Raw genomic sequence first — 15,968 nt, 5'->3', positions numbered from 1 at the left:
CCGTAAGAATGTTACAGCTTTGTGTATGAGATATTTGCTGCTTTTGTTGCTGCCATCTTGTGATGTTCAGAACAGATCTCATCAAATATATCCATGCTGAGAGTTTCTCATGCCAAGAGATTGTCTTAACAAAAAGGAACGTGAGGATGCACAAGTGTTGGACTTTTCAGAGTTGATATCATCAATGAGTTTCACTGTCATCTAGATCTGAAAATTCTCCGGATTTCCATGAGGTTACTTATTTTAAGCATTTATTCTGTGATACAAGTTACTCTTATTTCATTTTTGAAAAATAAGGTGTTATGGATGTTACACAGAAATGTGAAGGTTGATAGTTCGATCCCCAGCTGCATTTACGAAAATAAGTTTAAAAATGGCACTTCTTTTTAACCAACTAGCATGTGGCTATATGAATTTGAACATATTGTTAACACAGTTTCACCTGACTTAAGGACCCGTGAAGGTCCCGGGGTAGAATAGGCCTTCAGCAACCCATGCTTGCCTTAAAAGGCGACTCAGCTTGTCGTAAGAGGCGACTAACGGGATCGGGTGGTCAGGCTCGCTGACTTGGTTGACGCGTGTCATCGGTTCCCAATTGCGCAGATCGATGTTCATGTTGTTGATCACTGGATTGTCTTGTCCAGACTCGATTATTTACAGACCGCTGCCATATAGCTGTAATATTGCTGAGTGCGGCGTAAAACTAAACTCACTCACTCACTCACTCACCTGACTTAAGAGGTGATTACCAATATTCTAGAGGTTGGAATTTCACATTGTAAGCCAAGGATACTTGTGCTGTCTGCTCCCATAATGAACCTTTGTATAATTCACGGATCTCTAGCATATGATATAAAACCAGTACCAATATTTCAGAGGGGAACATTTGTCAGCGAACCCGCCATCCAGGTGAAGCGGCGGGGCAGAGCCAATCAGATCTGGTCAATGGAGAAGTTGGAGAACAAGATTATTGACATGCGTGAGATGTATGAAGAGCGCAAGTCACAGGGACTTCCGATGATGGTACAAAACGTCCTGGGAGTCAGTGACTCTGAGATGTCCCTCTTTGACATCACTGACGGCAATCTGGTGTGTTGGCTTCACTGCATGGCTTGCATTGTTACAGACTGTGTACTGCATGCTATACTATCTTCACATACAGTCAACACAGGATAGAATGAACTTCACTGTGATATTCCCTAATTTAGACTTGCAGCTTCAGATACAACTGAGAATACTGAAAATCCTGCATTTGTGTAAATTCCTTACTGAGGATTTTACCACAGTTTGAAGTTCATATGTAGCCTTAGTTACTTTACTTAGTTTGGGGTTATTGTATTTGATGAAATCTTAAAATATTTCAGAATTTAAAAAATAATTGTGCTTTGAACATATTCTACCAAATCTACCTCATAATTATGACTTTTTATCAAATTTATTGCATCAGGGATCTGGTAGAATATCCTAGATCCCTACTTGGCTACTAGGGAAAAAAATGTCTCACACACTCCAGGTGACAAAGGTCATTATTTAATTTGGGCAAGATATTAGTTAGTTTTATTCGGTATTTCATCAGCTGAATGGCTGTGTAGTCAATATATGTTTGATGTGATATTCAGTTACTTCTTAATAAGGACACTTAATTAATTGCTGTATGTTGACTGTATGTCAGAGCGGAAACTTGTAGTAGTCATACAAACAGTATGTCCTCCATTTCAGAAAAATCATTAACGGCAGAATGTTTTCAGAAAAGGATGATTTATTTTTTGTCATCCTGATACAACAAATTACTGATTCATTATGAAACCTGGAATTGGATACTTTCTTTACATGATGAAACAGGTTTGGTTCATTTCTAGAAAGAAAGTTTCTGTTAGAATTTGGTTACCACTTGGGAAAGGTAATGAAATATCTGGTAGTGTCTTAAAACTTAAATATTCTACTTCCGAAACAAGTCCTTGATACTGAAGGGAATTCTCAAGTAATGTTCTGTCAGCTGACATATTCATGCAGTCACAAGCAATGCTTCAATTAGACATTTGACTGGCGTTTGTGAACACATAGTTTCAGCTGTGTAGCATAGGGACTACTGGAGGTAAGTCATCTGTGTCAGTGCAGCTGTCTTTGCCAACTCTGTCTCAGGTTCTCTGTCACTGACCACAGCTTCGTATTTTTCCGATTATTTTCCACCTTCCCATCTGTCGTTCATTGCTAGTTGTCAGTATGTTAATTTGCTTCAAGTGATGTGCTTCTCTTCATTGCTGGGTTTTGAAGTCCGTTACTTGGCTCTGGTCAATGCTAGCTCAGCTGCAATATTGTCTTCTTCAGTTCTGTGTTCCACATGTTTTTATCAAAGCACCATTACTAAATAGCATGGCCTAATCCTTTTCAAGGAGTTGTGGAAATCGGTCTGGCTTCATCTCAGAGCGAACCAATTAGGAGAAAGTGTGTTTTTAGTCAGCTGGGAATTATTAGGCTTAATACTTGCAAACAAGATTCTTTGAAAATTGTTAAGAAACAAGCTTTGCCATCAGAGTTTTTTTGCTTCGTTATAAAACAGGGCCTACTGTTTATTTCAGCACATTTTTCTTGAAAGAGGACTCTGTGATGCAAGTTTTCACTAACATCTGGCTGTGGGAATTGTCACTCTTTCATCCATCAGATCTTATGTTTTGTACAGAAAAACAACAACTTCTCTTTAACAAGAAACAATACATGTAAATGTACAGTACAGTGATTTCTTTAAGTTGATAATTCAGTAAAATTATGTTAACCATCAGATTTCCTATACGTCAAGAAATGTTTGTGAATATATTTAATTGTTCTCATTTGATTGTTTCTCACACAGGATGAGGGGCCACCGGTCAAAGGCGACCCTTTCTACGAGTCTCAGGAGAACCACAACCTTATTGGGGTGGCCAATATCTTTCTGGAGTGTTTGTTTTATGATGTGAAGTTGGACTACCATGTGCCAATCATCAGTCAACAAGGCGAGGTGGGTGCTCCAGGATTTTGAATCATGAGTTAGCTTGGTGTCTCATTTGGTTGCATGTTGTTTTTCTATGACGGTATGTGGATTGAGCTCATTTTGTCCTGAAACATTTATGAATCCACAATGTTGATGAGTGGATACTTGCCTTAAAGCTGGTTGCTATCACAAAGTCTTCAGATTTTCAAGAGGATTAAACTTCAGTATCGACTATCCATACAGTATCCTGCCTTCCAAAGTATCCACTTCTGTGCCGAACTTCCCATCTCTAGTTATCTGCCTCTCAGCTGATGTTTGATTTTTGGGAAGGAGTGAGTTGTACCTGCCTACTTCGGTCTTCCTGCTTTTGAGGACTATCGTCCTTAATACTAATTATGGATAGCTGATGTTGAGGAGGACTTCTGTTTTAAAATTTAAGATATTTTTTGTGTGTGACAACTGAAGTACAAGAGTTACTGCAGTGATGTTATGAAGGTAGCATTCTTAAATTGTCAACAATAACAGCATTTGATAACTCATTTACAAGCAGACGTGTTGAAGCATATGTCCTGACAAATTTTCAATATTTTACAGAGTTTTCAGTACCCTTTATGTAGTTTGTATTTGCTAATGGACATAAGACCCTGTTCCTTTGACAAACAAAGTATAGCTACTCATGTTTGAAAATTTGTGTTGTAGGTTGCAGGAAAGCTGCATGTCGAGGTGTCCAAGATGGGTGGAGCTGTTCTTGACCGCTACGTGGACCTGACATCTGAAAGTGGAGAGGAGGATAATAATGTACCCATGGGAGCCCCACTGATGGTGCGGGTAAGTTGTACCGAACGTGAAGGATTTTTGAAGAGATGTTGGTCCCTTGTCTGGGAGCTCCATTATATCATTTATCATATTTTTCCTGAGATGATGATATGTCTTTTCAAAGGATCTCCCATTATGTCAAAGTCAGCTGCCAAGAATGATGCTTATATCCCTTATTAGTCATCCATCAAGGGTCTTCCAAAATCAGATGTCCTTTCTCAAAGATCTCCCATGAGGCCAAAGTTCTCTTTCAGGAATCTCCAACAATCATAATGCTATCTTTCATGATCTCCTAATACACTGATTGCCTCTCATCAAGGATCTACCATAATTTCCCATGTCCTTTCTCAAGGATATATATCCTATTTTCTTTCAAGGATTTCACTTGTTGGGTGCTTTTTATGTAGTATGTGTACACTAGCTGAGCCTCTTTCTGCAGATCAAGATCCGAGAAGCCCGAGGTCTGCCGCCAGCCTTGTGCAACTTCGTGTTCTGTCAGTACTCTTTCTGGGGGGAGCGAGACCCGATGGTGGTGCCCCCCGAAGTCAACCCAGAGATCATCACCAAGCAGGACACTGTCTCCTTTATATTCAACCATGAAAATGTGAGTTTAATAAGGTCACATATGTAATTGTGCCCCAGGTACTAAGCCATAGGAGCCCCCATCACTTTTAAAGTCACAAAAGCCTCTTATTAAGGAGGTCGCAAGAACATGTTACTCAAAGACCCAGGAAAAGTTACTTGAGTTCTTGCCTTTAGCAATTAGAGTCTTTTTGAGCAAAGGAACAAATTTAAAGCCAATATTGCCAATGTATAGATTTGTAAAAGTTTCCTCCTGGAGCTGCTCTGGACAGATATGGGTGAATATATAGCTGAAATGGTTGAACAGAACAAAATGTCTGCATCTGGAGTTATTAGAGGATTATCACATAGAGGATCAAGTAGATGTGTGGGACCACAGAAATATGTGTCCTGATTGATACGTTCCGGTATCAGAATGGGACCAAAGAAACACTTGTTATGATTTAATGTTTACATTCCAATACTTTTTTCAGGACATCCGCATCCCGATATCAGAGGAGTTCATAGAGCACTGTTCTGAAGGTGCTCTGTCCATAGAAGTGTGGGGCCACAGGAGTCAGGGTTTCGGACTCAACGGCACCATGATAGAGTCAACTCAGGCAAAGACACGCACGCTGTCAGACAGGTGAGGGGCATGAAGTGTCTGGTGTTTTTGTTGTCATTGTCATGGGCATTCAAACCCAGGTCCCAAATACAATTAGTTTTCAGTAGTGAGGTAGTGACAATGTGTTTTCACAATTTGTCAAAGAGTAGACCACCTCTCTGGTGTAGCTGATAGAGCATTAACGTGGAGAGCAAAATGTCTTGTTAAATGTCAGTACTCATTCTTATCCTTCCTGTTCTAATGAGTATTGTGTGGTTACAGTGTGACATGGCTTGTCATTCCCTGATTGAGTTAAGCGCTGCACATACAACCAGCCTCAGGTTTGTTTGGCCAAACTGATATATTTGCAGGCACCCTATGAAGATCCAGGTTATTATTGGTCTTCAGCAACCAGTACAAACATGATCAGGTGGTCACCCTCACTCTTTCGGTTGATGCATGTTCACATACTGAATTGATTGTTATGATGTCAGTAACTGGATTGTGTGGTCAAGACCTCATTGTTTCAGTAATATCATTTGTGTGTGTGTAATGATTTGAAAGTTCCTTTATGATTCAGATGGAATGAGGTGATGAGGAAGATTGAGTTCTGGTCAGAGGTACACGAGTTGAATGACCAGGGAGAGTATATGCCAGTCGAAGTCATACCCAAACCTGATGTCCCCACTGCTGGTGTCTTCCAACTCAGACAGGTCAGTCTCCACATATAGCACCGGGCATAGGCTAGCCTGAACAGCATTACTGGCTCAGCAACATGGTGTGTTAGTTTCTAAATCTAGAGTGTCCCTGACTCCAACTCACCCATTCTCTTCTCTCTACAGGGTCACTCACGACGCATCCTTGTGCGTGTCAAGCCAGTGGCCAACTCTGGGACACTGCCTCTCATCTGTGAGGCTATCACATCAGTTTCTATTGGTTCCATTTCTGTGCGATCCAAACTTCAGAAGGGTTTGGACAGTTACCAAGAGGAGGATTTGAATCATCTCCGTGAGCGTTGGTCTGATGCCCTCAAGAGGAGGAAAGACTACTTAGATGAGCAAATTCAGAAGCTCATCAACAAGCCGGGTAGGTATCTCTTCTAGTGAACATGAACAAGCTACACAGCTACACAGTCACTTCACAGGATCAGCTAACCAGGTACCAGATATTACCATTGATCATGCCTCATACTTTTCATGACCATCAGTCAACATTATAGGCATGGCAACAGTGCTGTTCCCACTATTGTATTGTAATTTTATTCCAGATAAATCTGAGGCTGATTCTGAGAGGGAAAGAGCACTCATTGAGCAGTGGGTGTCTCTGACAGAGGAAAGGAATGCTGTTCTGGTGCCTGCCCCTGGAAGCAGTATACCAGGGGCACCTGCAGACTGGTACGTCATTGAAGCATCTCAAACACTTATGTAGATTCTTCTTCCCTGACTGACCCTGTCTCTCCTCTGAGAAACAAACTACCATGCACTATGACTCCTCTGGTGTTCCTTGGCTCTCTACCAACAGACTATACCCATGCTTAGTCTCTAAATATGTAGATTTTTGTTAGAAAGAAACAATTCCTTTAGAATTAAAGAGTAGCCCCAGTGAGAAGGAAGATGATTCACACATGAATCTGTGGAAATTTAGACTTGCTTCAGTTAGAGCTTGAGCATTGCAGAGAGACCTGGGATGAAGTGAAAATAATGCAGTTCAGAGACTGTGAGACAGACAATCAACATACCTGCTTTGTTCTCTTCTGATCCTTGCCTGAAACCAATAGTGTCTTCACATGTGCACTTTGAAAGTTAATTGAGCATTCTCCACCTATTTTGTACAGAAAAACAAGCAATGTCTGTGATTACCATAGGGCAGAAATATCCTTGTCGCGTGAGACACTGCATGTTGCTGTACAGACTTTGATGATTAGAATTGCCAGTATCTCAAGAAATCCAGTATTTTCACTGATGATTCTTAGTTTGTCAGCATCATACCATTGTTCATGTGTTTCAGCACAGTCATAGATGTGCATCTTGTGTAATCCCAGTGTAACTAAAATACTGATCCAACTATAACCTGTGTGTCAGTGAACATGTTTCCTGAGGTCTTTGTTAATTGTAGGGATCCACCACATGACATGGAGGAGCACTCCCCAGTTCTCTTCCTGGATCTTAATGGTAAGTACATCTCGCACATGCAAAAGACTTGTAGATAAGTCTTCATAAAAACTACATTATGCATATTTACGCATGGTTCTTATGTACCTCAGCAGTTTTATCACTTGTGCATGTTAGTGCTGATTACAATTGTCTTCCCACTTCTTTGTCACCCCTACTACTGTACATGTTAATGTAGGCTCTAAGTGCTATATGTCGCCGACTCTCTGTTCTGTACTCTTCAGCGGAAGACATGAGCACCCCAAGTGCCAAGGAAGGCTCCCAAGCTGCCGGTATCAACTCCATCCTGCCCAAAGAACATGGAGCTCAATTTGTCTCACTGCCAATCATCAAGAGCTTCACAGAAAAGGAAAATGTAAGTTGCTATCACAAAATATTTTCAAGAATTCTTCAGAGAACATCTAAGTTTACAAGGGGTTTTGGAATTCTGGGGAATGCATATCAAACTAAGGTGGTGTGCATTTCCAGGTGTGTGCACTGGTATCCTGGGACTCCTCCATCCACGACTCTCCCCACCTGAACCGAATAACGCCCGCCAATGAGAGGATATATGTCATCCTAAAGGCAGTTGTCCGCCTGAGTCACCCCGCATCGATGGAGCTAGTCCTTCGCAAGCGAGTCTGCATCAACATCTACAAGAAGCAAAGTCTCTCCTCCTTCACCAACATCCTCAAGAACAGATTCATAGGAGGGGTACGTATAGAGGTTCATGACAGGGATAGGGCACATTGTACTGGATTCATGTCACGGATAGGCCACATTGAACTGGCTTCATGTCAGGGATAGGGCACATTGTACTAGATTTATGTCAGGGATAGGGCACATTGTACTGGATTCATGTCAGGGATTGGGCACAATGTGCAGGATTCATGTCAGTTATAGGGCACATTATACTGGGTTCATGTCAGGGATAGGGCAAGTTGTGCTGGGTTTATTCTGATGTGTTGATGGATCATGTAGTACTTTTCAATGTCATACCTACACATCCAGAAGAACAGGTTTATAAATGGGCAATCTGTGTCATATTTGTGCTTTGACAGGGATGGTATAATCAGATGTATTAGATCATTACCAAAGTTGTGTTATGACAGATAATGCATTACTGCATTGGTGTTAGCATCTAACCGTTTTTCCAGGACTTCGCCATCAAGGTCTGGGATAGAATATTGACCTTCAGCAACCCATGCTTGTCGTAAGAAGGGACTAATGGGATCGGGTGGTCAGGCTCGCTGACTTGCTCGACACATGTCATTGGTTCCCCATTGTACATATTGATGTTCATGCTGTTGATCACTGGATTGTCTTGTAGAGACTCAATTATTTACAGACCACCACCCTATTGCAGGAATATTGCAGAATGCAACAACTTAAAACTAAACTCACTCACTCCTTGTAGGACTACCTGTATGCCAGTGGCATCACATACGAGGTCGTGTCCAACATTCCAAAGGGGTCAGAGGACCTGGAGGGTATGGAAACCCTGGCCCAGATGGCTGCTAGTCAGAATGAAACCAAAGCTGTGGACGGGGAGACCTACATTGAGAAGTACATCAAGGGAATATCGGCCGTGGAGAGCATCCTCACTATTGACAGGCTTCGTCAAGTAAGTGCACTAACAGCCAGTTACAAACTGAGCTGGGAAAGCCATTTTGAGACTCAAAGGGTGGAGGGGATTTTCTGTGAAGAGCAGCTTCAAAGATCAGTGAAGGTCTAGGCTCCTAACTTGGGCTTGGATTGATCACTATTATTTGAAGATGATGTCATTGTTGTATCTGAATCAATTATTGGCCTTCAAAATCAATTAGATATTCTTGAAACTTTTTCAGACAATTGGGGGTTAACTGTTAATCTTGAAAAAACACAAATTATTGTGTTCAGAAAAGGGAGCATTTTTTCGAATAAGGATAAATGGTTTTGTAAAGGAAGCCAAATTGCCAATGTAAATAGTTAAAAATATTTAGGTGTCTGGTTTTCAAGTAACCTAAATATGACTAAATGCATCTCAGACCTAGCAAGCTGGAGGAAGAGAGCATTGATGAAAATCATTGTCAAACTAAACAAGATTGGAGTGATTGACCCGGAAACATATTTTAGAATCTTTGATTCTCAGGTGATGCCGATATTATTATATGGCAGTGAGTTTTAGGGAGTTAAGCAATATCAATTATTGGAAAGGGTACACCTTCTAGCCTGCAAATGATTTTTAAGGGTAGGACAACAAACTCCCAATGCTATTGTATATGGCGAATGTGGTCGCTATCCGATATATATAAATGTTTACATACAGCTTTTCCACTATTGGCTAAAGTAGCTCACAATGAGTGATTGTAGACTGCCCAGGAAAGCATATAATATGTTCAGATATTTCTATGACATTGGAAAAAAGAGTTAGGTATCATACATAAAATATACTCTGTTTTCTCATGGCTTTGGGTATATCTGGATTAGTTGGTGATGAATTTTCATTTGTACAGTTGTTTAAAAATCTGCTGATAAATGAATTTTCTCAAAGCTGGACTTCCACTTTGAATAACAGGCCTAGATATGTGATGTAAAGGAGGATATAAATTCCTATTTGAACCAGAAAGATACCTGCATATTATATCAGAAAAAAAGGTGTGCTCTACTTACACAGAATTCAGATGCAATGTCTTGTCATTACATTATAACGAAGGTAGGTGGCAATCAATCAATCGTCTTAGGCCCATTTGTAACACTGCTGTAGAGGATGAGTATCATTTCACACTCATATGCCACTTGTACAATGAAATCACAATAACTTTTCTACCAGAACACTTTTGGAAATTTCCTTCTATCCATAAATTTGTCTCTCATGTACATCTCAGAAGAATATAATCAAACGTGTACAGTATTATATTTACCATGCATATATATAAAGAAATATTTATTTTGAAACACTAGACTTCACCTGTATGCTCTTGTCAACTATGTATATGGTATATCTTGTATATTGGCCCGTGGCCTCGTTACAAATAAATTCCTTTGACTTGACACTTCCTTGCATACCTCAGGAGTTCAGTGAATAAGACAGAGAAGCCTGTTAATGTGACACAAAACAATTTAATGCTATTTCTTGATTGTTTTAAGAAAAATGCATGAAAAATGTAACTCACTTTTCTGTGTGTCTCCAACAGGAGGTCGCTGTCAAGGAACACCTCGCCGTCAGTGGGAGGTCATTACGAAAGACCACCAGTGTCCCTAACATCAATCAGGTTTGCTGTCTTCATGAACAACCCAATGTAGAAAAACATTCTGTGAAATGTCATAGTATGATACATTACTGAATATATTCATTGGTGTGGTTACTAAATCATATTTTGTCTTGTAGTTCGCATATAACTATATAAAGCCAATTAGATATTAACCTTCGTAGACTCTGCTTTGTGACTACTTTGAATAAATGCCACAATTTTTTCTGTTTTATTTTGGAAAAGCATGGTATGTGAAATATCTACACCAGGTTGTTTTCAATTTACTTGTGAAATAATATCGCAACAGTTATCAAGCAACTTGTTAAGAGTATGACATAACATTATGTAAACTGAACCAACAGCTACGACTGCCTTAGTTTCTATCTTTGTAACTTCTCAAGTATCTTGTTAATTCCTTAATCTTTTCTGCTGTGTATCTTGTCTTGAGGTCTCTCATATTGGCACCAAATCAACAGCTGGATAAGATGATCGAAACATGGACCAGACATTCTGATTGACTAATTGATTTTACTTATGCAATTTCTTACAAGATAGATGTATATTTACTTTCCTGTTACCAGTTCCAACAGTGGTGTTTGATGTCTGTACCGCTTCAGACATAGAAGTTATTGAACATGTTATTTGGACAATTTGAACTGACTGATAAGTCTATGAAGTCTGTCAAAACCAATCCAACTTGGTATTTATTCAAGGAAGTGCTCTATCATGTAGCTTGTGGTGGATTTCTCAAGCCAGTCTTCTTGCTTCCACAGATGCTAACCTCGCCCACCAAGCTTGAAGATCAGGTAACACTCCATGGGACCTCTCTGTTTTAGATTGATTTTTTCAACACCTAGCTTGAAAGGGCAAGTGACCTTGTCCAGAAGGTCATCCTTTATCTGTCGATGTCAATAACGTTAAACATGTAGTTTTCAACTTCATCTTCAATGCATCTTAAAAGACAAGTGACCTTGTCGAGCATATCATCCCTCATCTGTATCTCAGTCATAAACTTTATGGTATCATTTCCAAAATATTATGAAGCATGGGCGCCTTTGGCAGCTTTACAAGTCCTCTCAGGTATTTGTGCACAAAATGGCAAAATGTTCTGTAGAGCTCTTAAATTTTCTCAAGCTGCATTTCTGTCTACCTCCTAAAGCTGAAATTTGTCATGTATGTTTGATCATATGATGACATTATTTTGTTTTTTCAAAACATTACGGTCCTGAGGCACTAGAAAAGTGTTTTGCAAGACAACAAAAAGGAAATGCCAGGTGTTTGTGCTGGCACTGTCTACCTGGTTTACTTACCCATAGGTCCATTCATTTACAGTTAAACAGTATCTCAGGTTGTGTCATTCTCTCATATTTGCTGTTGCAGATGCGTGCTGACAGCATACAGGATCTCACCAGTGATGCCGCATTGTCAAAATCCCCGACTTTTGCGGGTGAGTTTCGGCAACGAGCATTTTCCGACGTGAACGAGTCCATGATCGCGTCTTACCGCAGGGAAGTGGGTCGTCTTAAAAAGCTTTCGGTCGGCCTAGGTGGGTTAAATGACAGTGTCACCCAGTTTCTGTTTTTGTTTGGCAGCAACCATTTTAAGTTCAGCTTGATTATTGCACACCGCAAAGTGTATAGAAGGCTTTAAGTCTCCACTTTGTTTTGCAGTCAATACACAAGTAGGCAGATCACGACAAAATCACCATCAAAATCCTAGTGTAGATCAGAACATTTGCTTTCGTTTGTTTTCGATAAAATTTGTAAATTCATCTCACGTATCTGTTGAGATTATGACTGCATTGAAGTGACAATGGAATTTTTTGTGTTTTTTCATATACGTCCATTCCATTAAATTTTATACTGTGATATTGCTTCGTCAGCGATGTTTCCCATGATTCTTCACCCACTTCCTGTGTGTATGGTCGCCATGGTTATATGCTCGCTTGCCTCAAATGTTTATGCTTTTAGGTCAGATGCAGAATCATAGCTTGTTTTAAAGCTATGACTATGTTTTGTGCTATTATGTAAAGCCATCTCTTTATTGCCAATAAAATGTGTGATTATTCTCTGTGCTTCTATACAAGGATGTTATTCCTGTTCTTAAAGTTTTACAAAGAGCTGATGATGAAAATCTTAGTGTTTAATGCATAAATGGATTATTAACATAGTTATACTACTTTGACTTTTGAAATGCACAATTATTCAACAGATCGGGTATATGCAAACTGTTTTCAGTTAATATGTAGAGTTGAATGACTGATTAGATTTGGTTGTATTTGCCAATGTCACACTAACTCTCAAACTTTTCAATCAGACACGTTTAAGTTGGTTCTCACATTTAAGTTGGTGCTCACATCGCTTATATCAGCTGTTAACACTCGCAGATCATCCACTTCCCCTTGCCCTGTCATCAACACTTCAGGGGATGTAGATGCTCATTTCTCCATCATCTGTGATTACATACAAGGCTGTACAGGAAAGGAGGCCACAGGGCTGAGTAGGACATTCAGCCACCTAGCTAGGTAGAGCAGGCAGGCAGCTACAAAGCTGGGTAGAGCAGGCAGGCACATGGCTAGGCAGAGCAGGCAGCTACAAAGCTGGGTAGAGCAAGCAGGCACAAGGCTGGGCAGAACAGGCAGCTACAAAGCTGTGTAGAGCAAGCAGGCACAAGGCTGTGCAGAGCAGGCAGGCACATGGCTAGTTAGAGCAGGCAGCTACAAAACTGTGTAGAGCAAGCAGGCACAAGGCTGTGCAGAACAGGCAGGCACATGGCTAGGTAGAGCAGGCAGGCAGCTACAAGGCTGTGTAGAGCAAGCAGGCACAAGTCTGCGCAGAGCACTCAGCTACAAAGCTGTGTAGAGCAGGCAGGCAGGCACAAGTCAGGGTAGAGCAGACATATATTGAGGAAGTTCTGTATGGAAGGAACTTTGTCTCATGCTGCATAACTAGAAACATTATTATTTCTTCAATGTAAATACAGTCTTCCTTGGCCCAAGAACTCACTTGCTTCTGATTCACTGGAGCCTGAATTGCTTGAACAGCAGCACCTAGTATGTAATCATGGAGACACATAGTGTATGATGGAGACACATAGTATAAACAAACCCAGAAGTACTGACTGCCTTCCTCCCTTCCACCAGGCAACCTTAGAACTACGGCTATTCAAACAAGACTAGCTAGCCCAGTACTGAAGTTGTTTGCTGGGACACATCTCTGCACCATCATCGCTAGTTGCCCACTCCAACACAACACCATCAAACATCATGTCACCCAACCCATATTTCACACATCATTTAAACAGGAAAAATTGAACTGAAATGCCTTTCAGAAAACATTGTTTTGTTTATACCAAATTTATCCTCCTGTAATTCACTTTTTATAAATGTTTATAATTTCATGTAGTATTATTTGATAAGAAGTATGTTTAAGAATGAATACCACTTAAAAATGAAGTATTATTTAAACATACTTTTATCATGAGTTATGAAAGTATGAAATCATACATTTCTTACTGTAACTGAATCCAAAGACATGATTGACAACATCTTGTCTCATGTAGCAGTAGCTTACTATGTCCACGGTGGTAAAGATCTGGTGAGACACCATATCATTGTCTCATGTCTCATGGCAGCATGTGTCATATTTCCAGAGCTGTTTACATTTGCAAGGTTCTGTTTTCGTAAGTTGTTTTACTTGCCAGGTTTTCATGCATGTAGTTTCGGCATGAGATTAACCATTTCTGTCAGAATAATCCTTACCTATGTCTCCAATAACTTGACTTCTGGGAAATAAGTCAAATTTGTATACATTTTTCTTCTTTTATCAATGGTTGTTGGATTATTCTTAGAACATTAGTGGGAATTATTGGGAAATTCTGTGGTTGGATGGGAAGAAATTTTGTCCACTCTGTCATGTGATTCATACTGACCAATCTGACCAGTGGTTGGTTACACAGTATGTGATGCAATACATGGGGCTGTGCTCCACATAAACTTCTACTTGGGTGTTATATATTATTTTTGTACCCTTCTTCTTTCCCATTTGAATGATGAAAGTAGAAATATGCCTGGCAATCACATTAGATTTGGAAAAAGGCATATTTTAAGGAAAACACAGTATATGTATTTTCTACACTGGGATTGTTGGTAACGTTCTTATAATTCATTCATCAGAATTCTGACATGGATGTCAGAAATACAAAGGTAAACTTGTTTGTCCTGGGATATGTTACATATATTGGGATTTTGTCCTGCATTTCCTGCAGACTTAGTATTGAGTATCGGCTTCTGCTAATGACCAGGTAACCCTGGTAACTGGTACTTAAAGCTGTTAACTTTGTCACGCTATGCTATTAGCTGGTCAAGTTCCTAGTACGTGTACATAAGTATCAGATGAAATATTTTGGAACACACATTGTTTCCGACTTACACAATTGTCAAAGTTTCATAGCCTCTGCAGTTTGTATTGACAAAGACAAAAACAGATAACAAAGTGTAGTATTATCCTGCCACAGCCTTGGTTCTATACATTAAACAGACTGATATGTCCATACTGACCACATCCCACAAAAAAGTGTAATTTTACCCTGCCAGAAAGAATGCACAACCTTGGTTCCATACATTCAGCAGACTGATATGTCCATACTGACCACATCCCACAAAAAAGTGTAATTTTACCCTGCCAGAAAGAATGCACAACCTTGGTTACATACATTCAGCAGACTGATATGTCCATACTGACCACATCCCACAAAAAAGTGTAATTTTACCCTGCCAGAAAGAATGCACAACCTTGGTTACATACATTCAGCAGACTGATATGTCCATACTGACCACATCCCACAAAAAAGTGTAATTTTACCCTGCCAGAAAGAATGCACAACCTTGGTTCCATACATTCAGCAGACTGATATGTCCTGGTTACATACATTCAGCAGACTGATATGTCCATACTGACCACATCCCACAAAAAAGTGTAATTTTACCCTGCCAGAAAGAATGCACAACCTTGGTTCCATACATTCAGCAGACTGATATGTCCATACTGACCACATCCCACAAAAAAGTGTAATTTTACCCTGCCAGAAAGAATGCACAACCTTGGTTACATACATTCAGCAGACTGATATGTCCATACTGACCACATCCCACAAAAAAGTGTAATTTTACCCTGCCAGAAAGAATGCACAACCTTGGTTCCATACATTCAGCAGACTGATATGTCCATACTGACCACATCCCACAAAAAAGTGTAATTTTACCCTGCCAGAAAGAATGCACAACCTTGGTTCCATACATTCAGCAGACTGATATGTCCATACTGACCACATCCCACAAAAAAGTGTAATTTTACCCTGCCAGAAAGAATGCACAACCTTGGTTCCATACATTCAGCAGACTGATATGTCCATACTGACCACATCCCACAAAAAAGTGTAATTTTACCCTGCCAGAAAGAATGCCACAACCTTGGTTCCATACAATCATTAGACTGATTGTCCATGTTGCCTATCACAGATGCGGTTACAACACACTCCATTGTTGCGCCGACACCAGGGTTTTCGTGGGCACATAAGTTTGTATGTTTATTCCTTCATCAAAGAAAATATAATGAGGTCAGGTCTTATTTAGCAGT

General features: G+C 40.1%; 1 protein-coding gene across 8 annotated transcripts in view; it reads left to right on the top strand.

Annotated features, from left to right (window-relative positions):
• The window catches only part of LOC137278560 (kinesin-like protein KIF13A), a 209,445-nt gene that overhangs the window by 185,354 nt on the left and 8,123 nt on the right, over positions 1–15,968 (top strand). For 3 of the 8 annotated variants that reach the window (XM_067811008.1, XM_067811005.1, XM_067811002.1), the window contains exons 19-33: positions 877–1,089; positions 2,849–2,995; positions 3,668–3,796; positions 4,224–4,388; positions 4,840–4,991; positions 5,530–5,662; positions 5,792–6,035; positions 6,217–6,343; positions 7,065–7,120; positions 7,345–7,475; positions 7,589–7,813; positions 8,517–8,723; positions 10,276–10,353; positions 11,106–11,138; positions 11,713–11,779. In XM_067811008.1, the coding sequence (XP_067667109.1) occupies positions 877–1,089; positions 2,849–2,995; positions 3,668–3,796; positions 4,224–4,388; positions 4,840–4,991; positions 5,530–5,662; positions 5,792–6,035; positions 6,217–6,343; positions 7,065–7,120; positions 7,345–7,475; positions 7,589–7,813; positions 8,517–8,723; positions 10,276–10,353; positions 11,106–11,138; positions 11,713–11,779 (2,107 nt within the window). Of the gene's footprint in view, positions 1–876; positions 1,090–2,848; positions 2,996–3,667; positions 3,797–4,223; positions 4,389–4,839; positions 4,992–5,529; positions 5,663–5,791; positions 6,036–6,216; positions 6,344–7,064; positions 7,121–7,344; positions 7,476–7,588; positions 7,814–8,516; positions 8,724–10,275; positions 10,354–11,105; positions 11,139–11,712; positions 11,879–13,983; positions 14,014–15,968 lie in introns of all 8 variants that reach the window. The other 5 variants (XM_067811006.1, XM_067811003.1, XM_067811007.1 and 2 more) reach the window with 4 other exon arrangements.

Source organism: Haliotis asinina, chromosome 3, assembly GCF_037392515.1.
Source record: "Haliotis asinina isolate JCU_RB_2024 chromosome 3, JCU_Hal_asi_v2, whole genome shotgun sequence".
NCBI classification, from domain to species: Eukaryota; Metazoa; Mollusca; class Gastropoda; order Lepetellida; family Haliotidae; genus Haliotis; species Haliotis asinina.
Note: the sequence above shows the minus strand (reverse complement) of the source record. Positions and strands in the feature narration are given on the sequence as shown.